Source organism: Eublepharis macularius, chromosome 8 (assembly GCF_028583425.1).
Source record: "Eublepharis macularius isolate TG4126 chromosome 8, MPM_Emac_v1.0, whole genome shotgun sequence".
Classification (NCBI taxonomy): domain Eukaryota; kingdom Metazoa; phylum Chordata; class Lepidosauria; order Squamata; family Eublepharidae; genus Eublepharis; species Eublepharis macularius.
In genome coordinates, this window is record NC_072797.1 from 138,766,039 (window position 1) to 138,789,421 (window position 23,383).

Genomic DNA, 23,383 nt, shown 5'->3' on the forward strand with positions numbered 1-23,383 from the left:
GTGGCTGGGATTACGCCACTGAAACCACAGTAAGCCCCCCCCCCCCGCCCCTTCTGTGTCCATTGGATAGATATCCTAGAAGTTTTGAAAATCAGACCAGGATTTTCTGAGATGTCCTCCTGTGGTAGCCCCTTTGCAATGACCAAGGGCTGCTCCAGAACAGAGAAACACCCTTGGTCATGTCCCATTCATCTCAATGAGGGGCTGTGGCTCAGTAGGAGAGCATCTCCTTGGGCCTGCAAAAGGTCCCAGGTTCGATCCCCGGCCAGGAAGCAGGAAAGGTGACCCTGGAGAGCAGCTGCCAGTCTGAGTAGACAATACTGACCTTGATGGACCAAGGGTCTGATTCAGTATAAGGCAGCTTCAACCAAGGTCAGTATAAGGACCATTCAGTATAAGGTAGCTTCAGTTGTTCACACGTTCAATCATGAACCTATGAGGGAGCACTTTTCTTATCTCGGCTTTTATATTTTAGCTTAGTTTGGTTGCGGTTTTGATTATGTTGAAGGTGCAGTCATGATAAGTGGAGTGAAAGTATGGAGACAAATGATTACCAAGGTTATTAATTAAAATGGTGCACATTCAAATGGAAATGTTCAAAGGCAAATTTATTCGAAACTGTGTTTTCCTCCTCTGGATGTTTAGTTTTGTTGATTCTGTGGCTGTACACAGGATTCTGTATACCCTACTTACAGATTGCTCACGTTTTACTAACAGTTGAGTTATATGTGACATCTAAAAGATAGGTACAATCCTGACAAAATTTGGTGTGCTAGTTTTAAGTGAGACAAATATTTAATGGTACGCCTATTGACTTTAATAATAACAACAACAACATTCGATTTATATACTGCCCTTCAGGGCAACTTAACGCCCACTCTGAGCAGTTTACACTCAGAGCGGTGTTATTATTATCCTCACAACAATCACCCTGTGGGTGGGGCTGAGAGAACTCTGAGAGAGCTGTGACTGACCCAAGGTCACCCAGCTGGCTTCAAGCGGAGGAGTGCGGAATTGAACCCGGCTTTCCAGATTACAGTCCTGCCGCTCTTAACCATTGCACCAAATTGAATTTTGTCACACCTATTTCACTCAAATCTGGATTTCTAATTTCCTTTTAAAACAATAGTATACAGCTTATCAGCTATTCTAACAGCTATTCTCCCAACTCTGTCAACCTTCCAGAGTCACAGTATGTTTTCCCGCACAGATACTGAAACTCCTGTGACTCGCAAACTATAGTGAAGCATAAATATGAATAAACAAAAACAAAATACCATGCACAGCCCTATTTTATTTGACAGTATTATTTCTGGATTTTAGGACACATTTGATTTGTTCCCCCCCCTCACTGGTTATTTAAGTAAAATGTTACTAAGAATCCAAATTTGATTACGATTTTAATGGTTTAAAGTTTTTCAAAAGCTGTAAATTTGAAAATCCCTCCAAGCAAATTCATATTTTATTTCTGTAAAATTATCTTTATTTTTTTCCAAATTTGAAAAGCACCATTTGTGCCAGTAGCGACATGAGTCATGATGTATGACTGAGACAGTGATGGGTCATCAATGCGAACTTCTCAATGGGACGTGAAGGCACCACAGTTGTTACAAAAGAATAAAACTTGAGCAATACCTCTCAGGGTTCTGTCAGGTGTGGCTAAAGACCCAAACCAAGGCAGATAGGGCTATAGTCAGACACACGGCGCATTACCACTTCACCTGCAAGTAGAGATATTCAAAGGCAACTGGATCTTGCTGCAGCAGATCCAGTGGATCCCTGGGTATAAAACTGACTCTGAAGAGGCACCGGTAATTGTGAGATTCTTTCTTCTGGACTACCTGGAATGGAGGAAAAGAAATCATCATTGTGGTACCATGATTCTAAAAAAATAAAAAGGTGAGTATGTGGCATTAGACACTGGATCCAGTTTCCTAAGAATAGCCATTTTCATTTTTTAAACACATGCCCTTAGGGTTTCCCAGAGATGCTTGAAAGTCTGGACAGTAGCTGATGAAATCCTGGAAGCCAGAAGAGCAGCTGAATAAAATTTCCATTCAGGCACTGAGGAGTGACACTTCAGAAGTCGAATGATGCAAAACAATACATATTTTATAATAAATTATGCAAAATAAGAGAAATCATGATTTATGCAAATAGTATCTCCCTGTGGCCCTGTTCCCATCCACCCCACAGTTCTGAATATTATTGAGCATTAGTATATGTGGATGCTCAGACCAATCTGCCCTTGAAACTACCCACATCTCAGAGAATATGTACTGGGGAAAGGAATGGGACGAGTCTTTTCCCCCCTCCACATAACACCGCGGTCAGTTGTCAAGCGGTAACAGGTGATTGGTGATGTATCTCATTTTTATCCCCCACTTCCTCCAAGGAGCTCATGGCTGCACATAGGGGTCTCTCATCCTTTATCTTAGAGGTCCCCAACATGGTGCCCATGGGCTCTATGTTGCCTGTCAAATGTATTTTAAAAAGAGGGTGGACTTTTGCTCAGCCATTAGAGAACTGATTATTTTGCAGATTTGTAAAAACATTGCTTTGGCAGTATCTGCCACTACAGCACTGCACGACTGAAAGTAAGCTGTGTGTAATCCCAAAATATTTGCAAACCATAGGTTCATTTTAGAATGCACCATGTCGAGTAGAGCTTCTGCCTGAAATGTTGAAGAGTTACTATTAGAATTCCACATAACCCTAACCCTTCCTGACATTCTGTGGTTGGCTTCACCTCCCATGGCAGAATATTTTCTGATCATGTCCACCGCCCTGTGTCAGAAAGATACCCACAGGTTCAAAAAGTTTGGGGACCCCGACTCAATCTTATAACAAGCCTTGGGAGGCCGTGCGATTGAGCCAAGGCCACCCAGTGAACCTTCAAAGTGAGGGGGAGGGGAGAGGATTTAATCCTTAGTTTCTCCCATTCTAGTCCAACACTCCATACAACGCAGTGAAGACTCGGGGCATAGCCAGACCCTGGGGGTGAAAGCATTTTACTAGAAAGTGAGATTCAAGATCTGTGCCTGATTTACTTATATAGAAAATGTGTATGCCTCATCTCAAGGAACCTGCCCAAGATGGCTTACAAAACAAAAATAACAGAAGTAAAACATGAAAAGGTATTAAGATCCAGATTTTTAAAAAAGAGTCCAGCATAAAAATATAGATCATAAAAATAGACAATTGGCAGCTTAAAATAACAGCTTCCAGACTAAAACAGTGTTGAAAGATCAACTCCTTAATGAAAAGCGTGGGTGAATAGAACGTTTTGGCCTGGCACTGCAGATGCCAGGCAAGCCTCAAAGGGAAGGGCATTCCAGAAGTGAGGTGCCACTGTTGAAAACGCCCTCTTTCTGGCTGCCACCCATCTCACCACTGGAGGGACTAAATTTAAAACCCATCAAATGCATCTTAATAAGATGGCTGTTCTGTCTGTCAAGCAAAGGCCAAGGTGAACAGGGAAAACCCTACTGTGTTACTGTTTATTATCCTAATTTGAAGGATTAATGGGAAATGCAACTTACTTTTTTCTAAATCTGCCTGCAGGTCGGTGTGACTTACAGTTCACTTCAACAGAGCTTTAGGCAAGAACGACCAATTAAATGAGCAGCCACACTCAGCCACTGCCCACAAGGCTAGAACATAAAGGCTGAGGGAGAAGGCTATACCTTCACCTTGAACAACCAAACAGCATCGTTCTGAGACGAAGGGGAAGACAGAACTCTTAAGAAAGACTGGCCCTGGTTGAGACTGTAATTCACAGAGCTTCAGTAAGGCAGCTTCCATGCAAAAAAGTGTAAAGTGCTTGGTGCTAGTAGAGAGCAGTAGCTGACCCACGCTAGACCTTCTTGGATAACTCTAGCGCTCTGGACCTTTTCCAGCCAGGCTTCAGACCAGGGCATGGGACAGAGACAGCACTTGTAGCATTAGTGGATGATCTCCATCTGAATATAGACAAAGGCCATGCCTCCTTATTGCTCCTCCTGGATCTGTCTGCAGCCTTTGATACAGTAGGCCATGCCATCCGGTTGAGGCGTTTAGAAACAGAAGTGGGCATCAAAGGATGTGCCCCGGACTGGTTTAAATCATTTCTCATGGAATAGACTCAAAGGATGGCCGTTGGAGATCAGCTATCTCCAGAATGGGAACTATCTTGCGGGGTTCCACAGGGTGCAATCTTATTCCCATGCTATTTAACCTCTATGTAAAGCCTTTAGGATAACTCATTCGCAGCTGTGGAGTTGGATGTCATCAATATGAAGATGACAACCTCCTCTGTATCTTGCTATCCAGGTCCCCACAAGATGCAGTAGAAATCTTGGGTCACTGCTTGACAGCCATGGTGAAATGGCTGAAAAACAACAGATTGAAACTGAACCCACACAAGACTGAAGTGATGCTTGTTAGGAAGGCAGAGATCTTGAAGGATATTGTACTCCCCACTTTTGATGGAGTTTGTCTGACCCTTGCAGACTCAGTTAAGAGCCTAGGAGTTATACTGGATCCAGCGTTATTACTAGAAAAACAAGTTAAGGCAGCGGCTTTCCACAACCTCACTCTAGCCTGGAAGATGGCTTCTTATCTCGACCTGGCCAACCTGGCCACCTGGATCCATGCTATGGTAACATCAAGGCTTGACTATTGTAATGCATTATACACAGGTCTCCCATCTAAGTTAACTAGGAGGCTCCAATTAGTGCAAAATGCTGCAGCTTGACTGTTATCAGGAATGAGCAGGAGCTCCCATCCTACAGTAACTCCACTGGTTACCTATCAGTTGCCATGCTCAGTTCAAGGTAGTGGTTATTACATACAAAGCTCTTCACGGCCTTAGTCCAGCATACCTACGGGACCATCTCCCTCCCTATGTTCCTCCATGGCAGCTTTGCTCATCTGAACAGAATCTCCTGCAGGTGCCAGGCTGCACATGGGTGAAGTCAACAGCAGCCCCTATATGGGCTCTCTCTGTGGTGGCCCCTACCCTGTGGAACAATCTGCCTGAGAAGATCAGGAGACCCCCCCCCCTTTCTCCTGGCTTTCTGCAAATGATGCAAAACCGAATTATTCAAAAAGGCTTTTTACTCAAATGGGAGGGCTGTATTGTAGGGAGAGGGTCTCAGATGTTTCCCCAATGAGATAGGGACCATAGACTTCACTGCTATGTTGCCTTACATATCATCTGTTGCTTGAAATATGTACTCCTATGTACTAACTATGCTTTATGTTGTCTAATGTTAGTCCTAGAATTGATTATGTTCTGTTTCAGTATTTCTTCTACTCTGTATTGGATTCTTGCTAATGCTATGTCTTTTTAAACGTCTATCTATTTACCCAATGGCATTGTTTATGGAAATGTCCTTGCTACTGTATGGAAACGTACTTGATATTGATTGTATTAATCTCATACTGTGTAATGCGCCTTGAGTCTCAGTGAGAAAGGCGGGCTATACATGGCACAGATAAAGAGGGAGGGGGAGAGAGAGCAAGAGCGAGAGCGAGCGAGATAAACGAACAAACAAACACTCATAAGCAGCCCGAGCTAGACAAATCACACCACAGCTTGGAAGCTAAGCAAGGCTGGCCATGGTTAACACTTGAGTGGGAGACCATCAAGGAACACAGGGGTTGCTCTATAGAGGAAGTCAATAGCAAACCACTTTTGCTCATTTTTACCTTGAAAACTCCACGGTTCTGAGGTTGCCATAAATTGGTTGCGACGTGATGACACACATTTATTTTTATCATATTAGTCAGGGCTTTTTGTCTGGGAAAAGAGGTGGTGGAACTCAGTGGGTTGCCCTCGGAGAAAATGGTCACATGGCTGGTGGCCGCACCCCCTGATCTCCAGACAGAGGGGAGTTGAGATTGCCCTCCGTGCAGGGCAATCTCAACTCCCCTCTGTCTGGAGAGCGGGGGCGTGGCCACCGGCCATGTGACCATTTTCAAGAGGTGCCGGAACTCCGTTCCACCATGTTCCCGCTGAAAAAAAGCCCTGATATTAGTTACCCATAATCCAAATCTTCAGAGAGAGATACCCATTTATAGTTCAAATGGACAAACAGGACTGGTACAGGAGACAAGGAAGTACAACTGCACCAAAATAGCAGCACTCAAAATCTGCAACAGGAAGCATCTCCTCTGTCAGCTAAATCCTGTTGCCCACTAGTGTCGTGGATGGGAATGTTATGTAAAAACACGGGAACTGACCTGCGTGATGAGTTCGTCCTCGTGAAGAAGGTACATCTTCAACACGTTGTACTGCTCTTCCAAGATCAGGGCGAAATGTTCGATGCTTCGAATGGAAAGCTTTTCTTTCAAAGTGAGAATAATGTCCTACCAGGTACAGATGACACAAAAAATTGAAACTAAACGTGCCCACTAAATAGGTTAGGTAGTTCTCTTCAATGCTTATTCAGCAGCCAATATGAGTTAAGGGAAAGTGGCTGCAAAAGAAGAAAGATTTGGGGGCACGATTAAGGAAAAAGCAGCAGGCAGACAAATCTAACAAAGGGAGCACAACCCACAAAACATGTTTTGCTTATACCCTGAACAGGAGCAATGTGAGCACACAGTAATATTGTTTCATATATTTACCACTGCCATGGACTAATTTTAAGGGCTACTAAATACCTAAAATCCCATTTATTTCAGTTAAACTTCATCTGTAAAATGCAAATATTCTCAGAAAGGTAGACTAGAAATAATCATTAGGTATCCAGCACAGCGTTTCAGCATGCTGTCAATGACAGTAGGTACTTTATATGTGTGTAACTGCACACCGGATTGGGACATAGAGTTTGGCATACATTGAATTATCCCCAGACTACTGAAAATCTACTGTACAGCAAGAAAAGCCAAAGGAAAAAAAAAGTATTACAAATCAAGTAAGAATATTATGTAGACAGATAGATACAGACAGATTTGGGGATCTGACCGCAGAACAAGAGATGACCAAACGAACGTACACATTTGCAATCTCCATATTGGAGCTGGGCTGGCCCTTTAACTCATAGGAAAAGTTCCAGGTGGGTTGCAGATAACCAGGATTATACCCAGCCAAGTTCCACCAGCTTTGCTAGTTTAGCAGAGGTTTGCTCCTGGGCCATTGTCTTCCCCGTCTACCCCATGCCGTATTTTCAAGATCCTGAGGAGTTAGCCGTGTTAGTCTGCAGTTGCAAAATGGTGGAGAGTCCAGCAGCACCTTTAAGACTAACCAACTTTATTGTAGCACAAGCTTTCGACAATGCATCTGACAAAGAGAGCTGTGGTTTTCGAAAGCTTACGCTACAATAAAGTTGGTCTTAAAGGTGCTACTGCCCTCTCTACTGTTTTCAAGATACTTCCAATCCCAAAATGTACATCGAGTTTCTACCCTTTTGTACAGTACTTTGGGGGTTTTACTTCCTCAGCTTGCAGTAAAAAAGAACACAACTGGAAAACATCCAAGCAAAAGTACCTTAACAGTCGTGCTCGAGTCAAACTTGAAAGCTTTCGTCTGCCCATTTTCCAAGTACACTTTGAGAACGTTGGGCATGCATAGCAGAGAACTTCCCTGGAAAACCAAAAGTCAGTCCTTTAGCAGCCGGCCCTTCTGCTCAAGTATCTGCTTTGGCCTGAAGTCACCTCAGAAGACCTCAGATGCCCCACTGGCAAAGAAAGGATATAAGCATTCTCCATACAGCATAACTTCTATTTAATCGGCCTGAACAACATGTCCCTGTTTCATTCCTTACGTGCAACGGGTGTAGTATTATCTACAGTTTTCTGTTGGACAGCAAGCTTCGAGTCCACTAGCACCCTGAAGGCCAAGTAGATTTTCAGGGTATAAGCTTTTGAGAGCCCAAGCTCTTTTCAGTGACATCCTAAGAAGAGTTACTCCAGTCTAAGCCCATTGATTTCAATGAGCTTAGACTAGAGTAACTTTTCTTAGGACTGTATTGTTTGTCATAGGGTGAACACATAAGGCCTTTGGATGAGGCATGCCCTAGGAGCTCTGTGCCCGAAACTCAATGCCCAGGTGCACAGGGGTTCTATTCAGATCAGGACAGATGTGTATGGGAAGGGGGTGTGTTTGATAAACAACAAGTAGATCTGGAGAGGATGTGAGGATACGGGAGGATGCAGATAGATCCTGAGAAACAGCTCTGAGGTGCTGGGCTCCAAAAGAGGTGCAGAGTATGAGAATGAGCAAAGAGACAGAAATACCAGAGTAACATGTGCCCTTTGATTTCCAGTGTGACTTCAGAAATGTCAGTAGCAGCACAGGGAAACAGTGACACAACATGGTGCATGGGGTGGACCATAATTGGTGGTACCCACTGTACACTTCAGAGGGTAAGGGCACTGCCACGCCATACTGATATATATCATAAGCAAACTATGAGACTGCTTTCACCAGACGTGACAAAGCACTCAGCTTCAGAACTTATCATTTACCATACAATAATCCTTAGATGACCTGACGCATATGATACTTTGCCACAGGGCAACAAACAAGGCATATCCTGAAAAATTAAGGCTTGAAAAGCATTTCTGTCTCATCAACAATTCATGCCCTCAAACTAACAGTTCATATTTCAACAGTGTGAAAGCGCTTTTGGGTTTTTTCCAAAACAAAACTTTGTTTAGCAGCAATGTTCCATTAAAATACCGATTGTGGTATTTGGTTGTGTTTTTTTAAGCAGGTTGCTATACAGTTTTTGGAAATGTACTCAAATAATCTGGCATGACCCTCTTCCCTGAGCTCCTTCATGAGGTGAGCGGATTATAAATGGAATCAATCAATCAATCAGTCATGACTGAAGAGGGCAGATGAGACCCTTGTCCAGCCCTTTGCCACACACACATGGACACACGCACAGGAATGGCACCAAACTGTTATAGGGAATGGGAATTCTTCCCATATTCCTCACCCATATCTCCCAAGCTCATGCTCCTTGACGGAATAGGGATATGAAAGATGTACTTCCATTTCCAGTAATGGCCAGGTGCACATATGCTGTGGGAGAAGTACTCACTGCTTGGAAATAAGCGTTGTGCCTATGCGGGAAAGGGTCAGTTTCTCTGTTTTTATTCTAAAATGTATAACTTGTGTTTCCACAACATAGCCAGAGTGGTGCACTGGCTAGAATACTGGACTAGTATGTGGGGCACTCAGGTTCAAATCTCCACTCTGACATGGAAGCTTGTGGGGTGACCTTGGGCCAGTCATATACACAGGGCTTTTTTTCTGGGGAAAGAGGTGGTGGAACTCAGTGGGTTGCCCTCGGAGAAAATGGTCACATGGCCAGTGGCCCCGCCCCCTGATCTCCAGACAGAGGGGAGTTGAGATTGCCCTCCGCGCCGCTGGAGCGGCACAGAGGGCAATCTAAACTCCCCTCTGTCTGGAGATCAGGGGACGGGGCCACCAGCCATGTGACCATTTTCAAGAAGTTCCGGAACTCCGTTCCACCGCGTTCCCGCTGAAAAAAAGCCCTGCATATACACAACCTAATCTACTTCACAGGCTTGTTGTGAGACTAAAATGGAAAACAGCAGAATGGTATAAATGAAGTAAATAAGTATATTACAGTATGAAGTACATTATGGATCAACATAATTTTAGCAATGAGCCCACTGTGAAGCTGAACTCACTGTCTTTTGGACCAAGATACCATCTTTTCCTCTAATGGGAAGGGGAAGGCTGTTCTAGATTTCAGCAGGATCTGGGTTTACATACTGTGATTGGGCCCTCCTTGTGTCAATCATGAAGTCACTTCCAGTTCCCTTTGGAGCATGGGCTATGCCACACCAAATTCTTCACCTACCCAGAGTAGTCTTTAAAGTGTAAAAAAGCTTTGAAAACATTTGATCTCATATGCCGATATTCTATAAAATACAAATATTGTAATTTTTTATTTCATTTTTCAATAGCAACTTCAACAGTAATTTTTTTTCAGACATTACAAGCACATGAACCAGGAGCCCACCAATGGGAGTCTGCACTACCCACAGCATAGTTTGTATGAAAACAGCACTGAGAAGGATTTTCACGCACTGAAAATCCACATCTTGCTGTATTCTCACAAAATGGCAACCACCATTGGGAGCATCACGCCACTGGGAGCATATATTGAAAGCATCATGGTAGCATGTGCTCTCATTAGTGGGCTCCTGGTATGTAACATCTGAATATTGTTTCACTGTAATATGGACTGGGCCCTAACCTGCAAGCCCAAGCTAGGCTGATCTTATCAGATCTTGGAAGCTCTGGGTCAACTCTGGTTAGTACCACCAAGGAAGTCCAGGGTCGCTACACAGAGGCAGGGAGTGGCAAACCACCTCTGCCTGTCTCTTGCCATGAAAACTCTCTGGAGTCACCATAAATTGGCTACAGTTTGACAGAACTTTATATTACACAGTATTGAATGGAAAACAAACTATGTTCTTTTTTTCTAACAAGTTGTCTGTTGTTGGTATTTTTAACACATATTTATACATGCTTTTTTTTTTCATTATCTCACAAAGACGCCCATAATGAAGTTTTGGCAATATACAAATACATCTAGAAGTACTGAATTAGCTAACTGATTGAAAAAATGATTATAAAGCAACTTAATTCTTAACACTGGTTGTCAGCCTAATGAGAAATGCTCTAATCCAGTGCATAAATTTAGTATAAAGCCTCCAAAATGTACTTTCCCCCAGTTTTAATGAAGGGATGAGCTTTGATCACAGTCATTTCTTATCGCCTGAAGACTGCGTTTACACAGACCTGAGTATGTCCGTTAACCACGACTTCTTCTGCAAAACGGACTTTGACAGGATTCGTTTTTAGCCTGGCTCTTTTCTCTGCTGTAAGGAAGGACGATTTAGGGCCACCCTGGAAAATAACAGCATTGGGTTTGCAAATTAGGACACAACTTACACAGTCAGACCTAAGTCACTACAGGGATTTTTACAGGGACTGAAACAGACTATGAGAATGGCTGAATCACCAAGTAATAAATACAGCAGAACATCGCTGGATCAGGCTGCTGTTTGCATTCTGTCTCCTATAGTAGCAAGCCAGGTGCCTCTGGGAACTCACAAGCCGGCCATGCAGTTTACCTACAGCATCTAGGCTTCCCTGGCCTCCCTGCTATGGCCTCCTGTTGGCAAGCTTTATTGCTTGCCAGCAACATTACCATGTCACTTCCTGGTAAATCCCAGCAGTGACAAAGGCTGGCTCTAGGTATTACTGGAAACTCTATGATTTTTCCATAGAGTTTCCAGCAATTCCTAGAGCTACCCTTTGCTACACCTGGGTTTTATCCAGCATTGTCATAGCAATGTCAGTGATATTACTCATGTTGCACACACACAGCCATGTCCCCAGTTCTCCTGCTGGTTGCTAGGCCAACTTTAGCATCTCTTTACTCCTGAGCATGACATTCCTTAATTATCATGGGCAAATATCTCCTTACAGACCTATTTTTCATGAGTTTGTCAGATCCTTTTTCAATGACTTCCAAGCTAGTGTCCATCAACACAATTATGTATGTGGCTGTGAGTACTCATTGAGGAAAACCACATTCCCGTCTTTCAGCCCTTGACCTATGCTGGGTCTCCATTGTCATCTCCCCCCGCCTTAAACTAAAAGGCCAAACTGTTCTGCTTCTTCTCTTAGGGAAGATGATCTGATTCTTTAATCAGATTCTTCTTGATAGATTACAGAAGCTTGTTGGGCCTGTGAAAATGCAGAGCAACAACAACTTCTAAAATATTCCAGAACAATTTGACATTTGGATATCCTCTACCATAAAAACCAATTTCTGTATTTAAAAGCCAGTCTGTGACATTTCACATTTGTCCCCTAATATTATGGCCGTTTCCACACAGCTTACTTTCCCTTGGAACGACCAGGAACATCGTGCAAAACCCGCAGAAGATCGCGTTTTCTCACACGAGAAAACGCGATCTTCTGCGTTTTTTGCGCTATGTTCTGGGTTGTTCTGCGGGAAGGGAAGCCGTGTGGAAACGGCCCCTGTCACTGCCTAGCGTAATGATCCCAAACATGGTGGCCAGGAGCACCATGGCACCTCCTAATGTTCCTGGCACTTGCTTGTTTCTAAACTTTTAGGAATTAAATCTGAAGGGTCTTGAATGCAACTTAAAAAGGTGGTTTTGGGTCACTCCCTACCAGCTGACTTAGCCACAGAAGACAGTCCCTCATGGCAGCCATTTTGTAATTGGTGCTGCTTCTGAGGGCAGGCATTTTGTGGTGACAACCTTTTACCAAAATTCCAAAAGTGTCTACACATTCAACAAGGTTGGGGGTCTCTATCTCAGTCTAACTCAGAACAGAACCAAGGATGCAACAGTGAACATATAGCAGGAGTTTTGATTCTCAACAGATGACGTCACCAGGGACTCCCTTCTTCCATTTCAGTGCTGTCCCTTTACCTTCTCCCCTGTACAGGAATGCTTTAACCTTTCCTACAGGAATAAATAGCAAACTTAAAAAAATTCACTGTGTGTATTTTTGTCCTGCACTTCCACCAAGTACCTCTGAGTAGAGCACATTTTCAAGAAACTGACTACGCCCAATCTGTTACTTCACCTATTTATACTTTGGTTCAGGCTTCTCGGCCTACTTGGAAACTAGTTCGAAACAAAGAAAGTAGGGTAACAAGACTCCTACCGGGAGCAGGGGATGCCCCGCTCCCACCATCCACCCCCACTTACCTGGCCGGTGGTAGGGAACGCACCTCCTGGGTGTGCTCCTGGGTGGTGTGGTGCGCTGTGGTGCACCACAACAGCCTTATTTGAGCCCAATTTGGACCGGAATCTGCCTTATTTGGCCCAAATCAGGCTGGATTTGGGCCAAATCAGGCTGCTGCAGAGTGCAGCAGCACTCCCACACTCTGCAGAGGCCTGAATTGGATCAAATCAGGCCTGAATTAGGCTGCTGCACAGCGCAGCAGTGCTCCTGCACTCCGCAGTGGCCCAATCTAGCCTGATCCAGCCCAGATTTGGGCTGAATTGAGCCCGAATCAGGCTGGAATCGGGCCAGATTTGGGCTCGATTCGGGCCCCTGCAGAGCACGGGAGTGCTTCCAGGGGCAGCTCTCGCCCTGTGCAATGATGTCACTTCCTGGGGACACAGGAAGGTCAGTACCAGGTCTCCTACCTTCCACTGGGAGGGTGGGGGACATGGCAATCCTAAAAGAAAGCTTTCTCTGGGAAATGCAATCAGGATGAGACTGTAAATTCTCAGAGAGATGAGGGAGTGAGATGGAACCAGCCACAGGTACAAGTTTGGAAAGCTTGAAGGACAGAACACTGAAGAGAGGATCGCACCCGCTTTCCATCTCAATGCATAGCACTCTGGGAGTCGAGTGACTTGCTCCCACCTGGGCGGATGGGCCAACTGCAGCAGCATGACATCTTGGGTGGAGTCCTTTACTGATTGTTCAAGTTGGTCAGGCCATGCTGTGGGCAGGTAACTTAAAGCTTGAACCCTCATTCTTGTTTTACCCTTCCTAAGGATCAGATCCCGGTTAGAGATCAGACCTGTGTCTCTGGGTGCTATTCCTGTTGAGATGGTTGCTGGCGGAACCCTTGAGCCATACGCCCCCTTGCCTTTGTTCTCTGGGCTTGGGACTCTGAAGTTCTGCTTGGACTTTTGTGCTCTCACTGAAAGGTAACATCTGGTTTAGGACTGAAAGCCTTTATAGTATTGTTAATTATTTAGCTTCTTGTTATTTTCTTCTGTTTTGTACACTTCTATAATTTGTATTTTTCTTACACTTCTTTTAATAAACTTTATTAATTACATTCTTCTTGTGGAGTTATCTGGGTTTACGATGCTTCAATCTGAATGCGGCACTTTGGTCTACTTGCCGTAGCTACTCAAGTAATTGTTTTGTAGAACTCTGCAAAGTGGCCTACCTTGCAGGGCTGACTTCCTTTTGCTTAACACCCGGTAGGACTTGAGGTTGCCTGTTAGTCTCAAGCTGAGGGATCGTCAAAGGGGCAAGTGGTAGCTTTGCTACTCTGGAAGTGAGGATTCATTTCTAGCTTTGAGTATTTTGACTCTTGAGAGAGGGAAGTTTTCCACACACACACATATCCCATCCTCTTCTCTCATTTTTCCACATAAGAAAAATAAGAACCAGAGACAAGATGGGAGATGAACGGTGATAGCCATGAGGTGGGGCGGGGCGGTTAGACCAGGCCATGGCTCTAAGGGGACAACTTTAAACATTTTTCCTTTGCAACTTTTTCTCGATTTAAATCACCCCCCTCCCCTAACTGTTCTTTGCTGAAACCACAGCTCCAGAGGGACAATTTAAACCAGAAAAATAGGACGTTTGAACACTCCTCCTCTAAGCAGCACTCTTGGTCTGGTTTCTACCTCACGGCTGCCGTTAACATTTCGAGTAACCACAGGAGATCTGATACAATCTCCCACCATCACTGCTAGTTTGGTCATCATGTGAAGGAACCTGAACTCAAGCGTCCCTGGCCTGACACCCCCAAAGTACACATTTCACACGAGGGCACAACAGAATGGTACTCTGACAGCCATTTAAATCAGGTAAAGCTTCAGGGAGAGAGCGAGAACGGAGAAATGATGCAGCGGCAGGGGGAAGACAATTTAACAAATTGCTAATTGACCTCTTAGTGGCTCTTTTCACCTAGTGCAAGCCTCAGAGGAGGAACAGCCATGGGGCAAGGGGGAACATTTGTAACAGGAACATACTCGGCACAGAAAATGTCCTGCATCCCTTACCTACTTGCCTTATCCTGCCCTTTCTCTACTCTTGATCACACTCTGGAGGTGCTTTGCCTTATTGAAGTGAGGTGTTGGGACAACATTATAAAACTTTGCAGGTAATATGTTGTTCAGGCCTCAGTTTAACTCTATCCATGATATCAAACTAAAACTACAATAAACCTGGGCCGTTTCCACACTGCTTACCTTCCCTCGGAACGACCCAGAACATCGTGCAAAAAACGCAGAAGATCGCATTTTCTTGCATGAGATTTGCGCGACATCGCGCACATCTCGCGTGAGAAAACACGATCTTCTGTGTTTTTTGCGCGATGTTTCGGGTAGTTCCGAGGGAAGGTAAGCAGTGTGGAAACGGCCCTGGTAATGCAGCCAAAACCTGTTCTCTACCTTGCCAATCTCACACACGGCTTCATGCAACTATACCTTCCTTGAGGTTCTCGTTCTACACAAGTTCTCTCTCAGCACTGTCCCCACCCACTGTAATAACAGACAATTTGTCAGCAATTGTTATACACTTGTAGGACCTGACTCTAGGATTACCTCCTGGAACATCCCTTTTGTGACCTCAGGTGCATACCCACCAGGAGACCAAACCCTTACCCTCCAAGGAGCAATGCAAACACCAGTGGTACATGAAGGCAATTTACCGAGGTACATCGGAGGACTGTAAAGTGGACAGATTCTTCTGATTCCCTGCAAAATAAACATGACAGTTGTTGCCTGGAGGGGGGAAATACATCTCTTTTTTTCTGGATAGACGCTAAATAATAATTATTTTTTAAAAAAAACATTTCCCCGCCTCTCAGCCAAAGTAACTTTCACATAAAATTGGTGTTGAAAACAATTAAATAAATAACCAACAATAAAAACGACAACGAATGAAAATAAAAAATAAACACACCAGCTATTAAAACCAGCATGCAGCAGAATCAGAGAGAGAGAGAGAAGGCTTAATATCAGCCCAAAAAATTGTGAACAAGATCTCCCACTGAACACTAAAACAATTAGCAATAGGCAAGGAACTGTGGTGTGGTAATTCTACAATGGAGGGACCACCTGTGATTCTCTCTGCACAAGATATCTGACACGTGAAGAACACGGGTTGGGAGATGCAATGTTTGTCAGGAAGGGTAGTTTAAAAAGACAGAGCTGGCAGCAGGACAAAGGCTTTGCTAGACACTGAAGCTGTGTGAAGGGTCTGTGAAATGCCAGAAGGGGAACTTCAGCCCATTAGAACCTCTCCAGGTCCAAGCACAGCTCTGGAAGGCAGCTCCAGCTCATTTCTATTCCTTGCTGCCCTCTGGTTGCAATCCCGCAGTTTTAGAATGGAAAGATGAAACTGACAGAGCCTTCAGGGAGGTAAAGATGAAGCTAACAAACCCTCTGAGGAGCAATCTCCGCAGGCTCCATCTTTTTAAACTATGCTTCCCGGCTAACATTGTATCTCCCTACATTTGACAAACACGTGCCGAGGCGTCTCATGCAAAGAGAAGGTTCTATGGTTCTATGAAGAACAAACATATGAGAATTTCTTGGAAGATGAACTCTGGGACAGCACCATTAGGAAATGTCAGTGGCCACAGAGGAGTCAGGGTCCACCATGGGACATTATAACTTACATTTATGCTAGCTTTCCAGATTGTTTGAACAGAGCGGAGATCCTGAGAACCATATACTCATTCAGTAAGCCCAATGAAGCTGCAGGCTTGTTTCCCCAAAAAGCTCACTGACATTACACAAGAGCCTTGTGCGGATAACAATTCTGCATGCATTCAATGCACAGCTGGGGAGAGTGGACTGCTGCTGTTAGATCCACCCCCCCCCCCCCTCCATGCTACACAGGGACAAGATGTTGTACAGCCGCACCATCTGTATCTTGCATTTTCGAAGGGAAGAGACTGAGTTTACAAAGCCTGCCTACATACAGTTTGCATACATGTAGGGATCTGATCAACACATGGAGGCGCAGGGCAGGGCCACTGCCCATGATCCCGCTCTATTGGTGGACTGAGGGCCAAGCTACGCCTGACACAGGTTGGACACTTGTCGACTTACCTCAAGTTTTGATGGGAAATGTAGGCGCCCTGGTTTTACAGCTTGGCTCTCCATTACAGCTGCAAGACCAGGATGCCTACATTTCCCATCAAAACTTGAGGGAAGCTGACAAGTGTCCAACCTGTGTAAGGCATCACTTGTAGCTTGGCTCAACTGTCCTAGAACAGGGCTCCACCCCACTCCTGATGGAGAAGGGGTGGAAGGAGGAAGAACAGGGTCATGCTTACCTCATGCAACACAGGGACCCCCTCCCAGACCACTGGCCTACTGGTACTTTTCCTGATGGTTTTAATGGCCAATCCACCCCCATCCTAATTATGTATTTAAAAGTTGTCATCTGAAAAGGTCTCAAATGGCTTTTGAGATGGAAGAATCTCAGAAGTAACTTGTGATCTGGAATCAGGGAAGGGGGAAAATCAGCTGTGCGAAGACAAAAAACGAACAATCTGTGCTTTTTTTCAGGGGGAACGGAGTTCCGGAACCTCTTGAAAATGGTCACATGGCTGGTGGCCCTGCCCCCTGATCTCCAGACAGAGGGGAGTTTAGATTGAGCGGCGCAGAGGGCAATCTCAACTCCCCTCTGTCTGGAGATCAGGGGGCGGGGCCACCAGCCATGTGACCATTTTCGCCGAGGGCAACCCACTGAGTTCCACCACCTCTTTTCCCAGAAAAAAAGCCCTGTGAACAATTATAGGGCAGTGCAAATCCCTGGAGAGACTCTAAGCAGTGATTTGGATCGAGGCCATAGTATTTACCACTAGAAGCGTTACTTTCCTAAATCACCTTAGAAGAGCAGCTGCTTGTTCACCGATAAGGTCTCCCACTGCTTCGTTGTTTATTGCAAGAATGTGGTCCCCAGGCAGAAGCTTCCCATCAGCAACTCTGCCTGCAAAAGGTCAGGGCCTTTTTAAGGAAGGGTTATCTTTCCACGTTACAAAGCATCCTAAATTACAACAAACTAAGAGTCAACAAAAATACATTAGAGTTCTTAAGATCTGGAAATGCAAATCAAAGTTATCAAAGGACCCCTAATTGATGCTTCATGGAGGGCTGTGATTTAATGGCAGAGCATCTGCTTTGCATGCCGAATGTCACACGTTAAGCTACCAACATCTCCACTTGGACAGGATTTGACAGGTTCAAGTGCAGTTGAAGAGCAAGATCCAGGTCCAATGGCACCTCAAAGACCAAGAACATTTCCAAGGTAGGAGATTTAGAGAGTCAAAGCAGATGTGTATCCCAGTATGGGAAGAGAGAGCAAAAGAAAAGAGTCCTACCTGCAGCAACTGATGTGATAAGAAGGGGAGGATTTGGGGAAACTGCAAAACCATAATCTCCAAGCAATGCATCTTTTGGGATGTCCACAGTGAGTTTTACACTACTTGCTGCTTGCCTAAATTCATCAGATCTTTCACTCACTGATGCTCTCCCTCTGTGAATTTAGAAAGCATTATATTGAAAAGGATTACTCAAAACACACAGTAGCCTGACATCTGTGCCCCGATGTATCCCTGTGCTGACTTATCCTCATACAAGCAGTGGAAAATAACATATACCTGAATGACTACCAATATTTTATTTTAAAAATTTATTCTATCCTTTTCTCCTCAGTGGGGACCTAAAGCAATTTACAATATCACTCTCCTCTCTTCTGTTTTTATCCCCACAACAACCCTGTGAGGTAGGTTAAGCAGAGTGTGACTGGCCCAAGGTCACCAAGCCATCTTCTATTGTACAGTGGGGATTTGAACCTGGGTCTCGCAGCTTGTAATCCAGCTGATCTATACCATGCTGTCTATACCATGCTGGCTCTCTATCAAACATATTGTGGCATGTGCTTTTACAGCCATATCATCAGCTGCAAGAAGCAGCCAGTGAAGTTCAAATAAATATGTGAAATAACATTGGATATACATCTAAGCCTAGATGTTAAACCGATGCTCAATGTTCATGATGTCATATGAGAAATAATTATCATTATGAGAAATAATTATCACATAGCCAGCCCTAGTCTCCAAATCTGTTAATGCATTTTCTGGACCCTAAGTAGCACTACCTTAATACAAAAAAGTGCTGTTTTGTAGATTCTGGTATCATTTTTGCAACACTTTCAGTCTGAAAATGCCAAGATGGGCAAACGGTTCAGGGACAAATTTGAGAATTTTGTGTCTTTAACAAACAATTCTGTAAAGCAGTCGTCCCCCGCTCCCTCAAGCTGTATTCCCATAGGCAACCACAAGGTCCCTTCGAAATTTATCAAGAGTCCATGTTTGAGAAGTTTTGATAATGGTAACAGACATCATGTACTGTAATATGCAATTATTTCTCTCATGACATGTTGACGTGATTTATCTGGATTTCAGTAAAGCTTTTGATAAGGTCCCCCATGACATTCTGATGGGCGAACTGGAAGACTGTGGACTGGACTATAGGACAGTTTGGTGGATAGGGAACTGGTTAGAGGACTGCACTCAGAGTGGCGGTCAACTACATTTCATCAGATTGGAGGGAGGTGTCCAGTGGGGTGCCGCAGGGCTCGGTTTTGGGTCTGGTACTTTTCAATATTTTTATCAATGATCTGGATGAAGGAGTGGAAGGGCTGCTCATTAAATTTGCTGACGATACCAAACTGGGAGGAGTAGCAAACACCCAAGAAGATAGAATTAAAATTCAACAAGACCTGAATACTCTGGAGAAGTGGGCAGCTGTGAATAGGATGCAATTCAACAAAGACAAGTGCACAGTATTACATCTGGGCCACAAAAATGGGAAGCACAAATACTGGGTGGGGGATACACTTCTGGGCAGTAGTACATGTGAAAGGGATCTTGGGGTAAGAGTGGACTGTAAACTAAATATAAGCAGTCAGTGTGATGTGGTGGCAAAAAAGGCTAATTCAATCCTGGGTTGTATCAAAGGGGCCATAGTGTTGAAATCGCAGGAGGTCATAGCTCCTCTCTATACTGCCTTGGTCAGGCCGCACCTGGAATACTGTGTGCAGTTCTGGAGGCCTCACTTCAAAAAGGATGTGGACAAAATCGAGAATCTGAATCTGAATCTATGGCCCATCAACTTCAATGGATACCTGAAATGCTTGCATTATGGGAGAGGGGGGAAGTCCACTCTATCCACTTTCTCCCACCCATGCATAATTTTAAAAACCTCTGTCATGTCTCCCCTTTAGTCATCTTTTATCTACAAAGCACCACAGGCTAAAAAGGCTGCATGAGGAAGATGCTGAATGACCTTGGTGCCCCTCTTCTGAACTTTCTCCATTTCTTCAACATCTTTTTTGAGGGATGGTGACCAGAACTATACACACATTATTCCAAATGAGGCCACCCCAAGGGCAGTTCATGTACAGACTACATTGTAGTGGTCTAAGTGGGTGGCTGCAGCAGCATGGCTGATGATTGTGAAGTTTGTGACAGAGTGGAAGGGCTGCGGCTGAAATACTAGTCAAAGTTGACAAGGGCGCTCTAACCATTGCTGTTACTGAGGGCTGAAGAAGCAATGTTAGGTCCAAGAGAACACCCTGGTTCCACTTCTAAGAAGCTAGGCCACGCCACACCTAATGAAAGCCACCAAATATTTAAAAATTGGTTCATTCAAATAAATACCTGGCTGTATTATCCCGTGACCGACGCAGCCATTTTGCTACCATCTGCTCGATCCTACGTGCTTTGCGGGTCTCCAGATCTTCCATTTACCTGCAAGAGAAGGTCGTAAGTCTTCCTGCGAAACCCCCAAACTTCCAATTCACAAAGCTTGGCTAGATGCTCATTATCAAATGGTCATTTTTAGAGTCCTCTGACCAGAATGTGTTTGTTCTATGACATCCGTTTAGCACAAGAATGGTTTTTCTAATATTCTATGCATTCTCTGCCAGAACAGAAACAGAAATTCACCCAAATTCATGCGTATACCTTTATATCTAATTCTGGACACAATCCCGGAGGGCAGATCACAAATTCCACACAATGGGATAATGTACAGAAGGGGAGATTTTTCAGCTATCACAGGGGAACCCCCAACCTGTAGAAATGAAGGAAGGAAGCTCTAGGCAACTAGGTAATCAAAATGGCGGCAGTAGGGTTTTTTGCACTCTGTGCGGGGAAGATGGCGGCCTGTAAAGGAGGAAGGAAAATTGGGAGATGAAATTTCCCCAGGTACCTTGTTTATAACTTGCTTATAACTAATTATAAAAATAACGAGAGCCAGTAACATAGAATGATCATTTTATACAGCAGTTTAAGATCCTGTCTCTTAAAGAATTGTGGTATACGTATAAGGGGAGATTAGAGATGGAAGAAAAGGAAAGAAAGGATTGGGAAGAATGACTTTAAACTGGAGATCCACTGTGGAGTAGTGGTTAGTGTTTAGACTTGGATTGGCAAATTTCCAAAGTAAAAGCAGGGCTTTTTTCTGGGAAAAGAGGGGGGGGGGAACTCAGGACTGCACAATGATGTCACTTTGGGTCGGCTGGAACAAGGGGGGAGTTTTTTAAAGTTTCAATTGCCCTCGGTGAAAATGGTCACATGGCCGGTGGCCCCGCCCCCTGATCTCCAGACAGAGGGGAGTTGAGATTGCCCTCTGCGCCAGCGGCGCGGAGAGCAATCTCAACTCCCCTCTGTCTGGAGATCAGGGGGCGGGGCCACCGGCCATGTGACCATTTTCAAGAGGTTCCGGAACTCCGTTCCACTGTGTTCCGGCTGAAAAAAAGCCCTGAGTAAAAGTAATAGTAAAAGTAATAGCAAAAGTACAAATAAAAATAAAAGGTGAACGGAGGGGGACAAATGAAGTAATAAATAAATAAAATCTTATCTGTAGTGAGCATGCCTGTGAGAGCATACACACGAACATCAGACCACCTTGCTGAGCACAGCTGGTCATTTTGTATTCTGCGGAAGATCATTTTGAACGAATGCTAATGGACTGTATGATACCTGTGCCGTTCAAACACATCTTCAGCTTGACGCACGAACGTACGCTGGGCTTTTAAAACCACACAAGACAAACTACTGCTGAGCAAATGAATGCAACGAGGGCCGTTTTCACACGTCTTACCAGCCACGCAAAACTCTCAGAACAACGGCGTCTTCCTGGCAATTCGTGCCACAAACTGGAGTCATGACAGGAAATCACGCCAGGAAGACACCATCGTTTGGAGAGTTTTGCGTGATTTTGCGCGGCCAGTGAGACGTGTGAAACCGGCTAAGGTTTAAAAGGTACATCAGGGACTCGGGTTTGTGACTTGTTAACATCTGTTTTCATGTATGAAATCTTGGAGGGCATGTAATATTGCCCTACCTTGCAGGGTAGTTTTAAGGATTACTAGGATAACGTATGTGAGCATTCAATGCTGTTCAGACTGTGCTATACAAATGCCAAGTGCTGTTATTTTAAACCTGAATCTTGGGAAAACGCATTGTTCCAATGACTGCTGCCTGCCATAGACAGCACAAGGCCTCCAATATCACCATTTTGACATTTTCACATTAATCTGTTTTACTGGTTTAATAGCTTATTACATTATGACCTCCCCATAAGGTCCCATGATGCAACCTTAACAGGGCATCTGCGTCGCTTTGCAGCATAATTGCCACAAATTGTGCCTGCAGCCAGACAGCAGTAATGATTTCAAGCAATTACAGAATACAGGCATCCCTCTTTCGGCCTGTAGAATGGCAGCCGTTCGGCATGCTTATAGGAAAAGGGCAGATCTTCACCAAATCAATTATTTCAAATGGCAAGGTTTCAACAGTGCGTATACTGAAATACAAGCAACAAAAAGCCAAACATATCTTCCAAATAGGTTTGCCAGGTCTCCCTGTCCTCCCGGCGGGAGGTGGGGGACCTGGCACTACCTTCTCCGTTGTCGTTGTGCAATGACATCACTACCAGCCATGTAAGTGGGGGTGGGGCGTGAAGGGTGGGAGCAGGGGATCCCCCGCCCCCAGAGGGGGGCTGGCAACCCTACTTCCAGGTCCTGCAAAATCCCACCAGCCAAGTTAAACAGATAAGCAAAGGGGTCTCCCATAGTTACCCATGTGATATTTACCTCCATACACCCCAAAGATTATTGACTGGGAGGGTGGGAAATGACCAAAATTACAAAACAGAAAGGCACAGAACAGAATTCATAGAACGTATCCTACCAGTCTGATACTTTCCTCCAATTTAAGTAGCTCTTCCACTATGACTTCTCTATCATTTTGTGGACAGCCAGAGAGGTGTAATGATCAGACAGTTGGACTACCACCTGGGAGCCCCAGGTGCGAATCCCCACTCTGCTATGGAAACTGACTTGCTGACATTGGGCCAGACATACTTTCCCAGTCTAACCCACCTCACAGGGTGGTTGTTGTGAGGATAAAATAGATAAAAGGGGAACAACGTAAGTCCCTTTGGATCCCCAATGGGAAGAACTAAGCAAAGCACAGGGTTCTAAGTCAATACATTACATACTTAAATTCCTGGAACGTCAAAGGTGAGTCTGGAGTTGTCATATCCTGCTTGCCTAGTTAAGGGTACTTGATCAACGTCTGCGGAG

At 44.5% G+C, this 23,383-nt stretch overlaps 1 protein-coding gene across 1 annotated transcript in view; it reads right to left on the minus strand.

Annotated features, from left to right (window-relative positions):
- FRMPD1 (FERM and PDZ domain containing 1) overlaps positions 1-20,536 on the minus strand; it is a 51,556-nt gene extending 31,020 nt beyond the window's left edge. The window contains exons 1-8 of the mRNA XM_054986131.1: positions 20,451-20,536; positions 18,108-18,262; positions 17,614-17,716; positions 15,423-15,468; positions 10,772-10,879; positions 7,475-7,570; positions 6,226-6,351; positions 1,722-1,841 (exon numbers count right to left, since the gene is read on the minus strand). Of these exons, the coding sequence (XP_054842106.1) occupies positions 1,722-1,841; positions 6,226-6,351; positions 7,475-7,570; positions 10,772-10,879; positions 15,423-15,468; positions 17,614-17,716; positions 18,108-18,262; positions 20,451-20,536 (840 nt within the window). The remainder of the gene's footprint in view (positions 1-1,721; positions 1,842-6,225; positions 6,352-7,474; positions 7,571-10,771; positions 10,880-15,422; positions 15,469-17,613; positions 17,717-18,107; positions 18,263-20,450) is intronic.
- Positions 20,537-23,383: the final 2,847 nt, after the last annotated feature.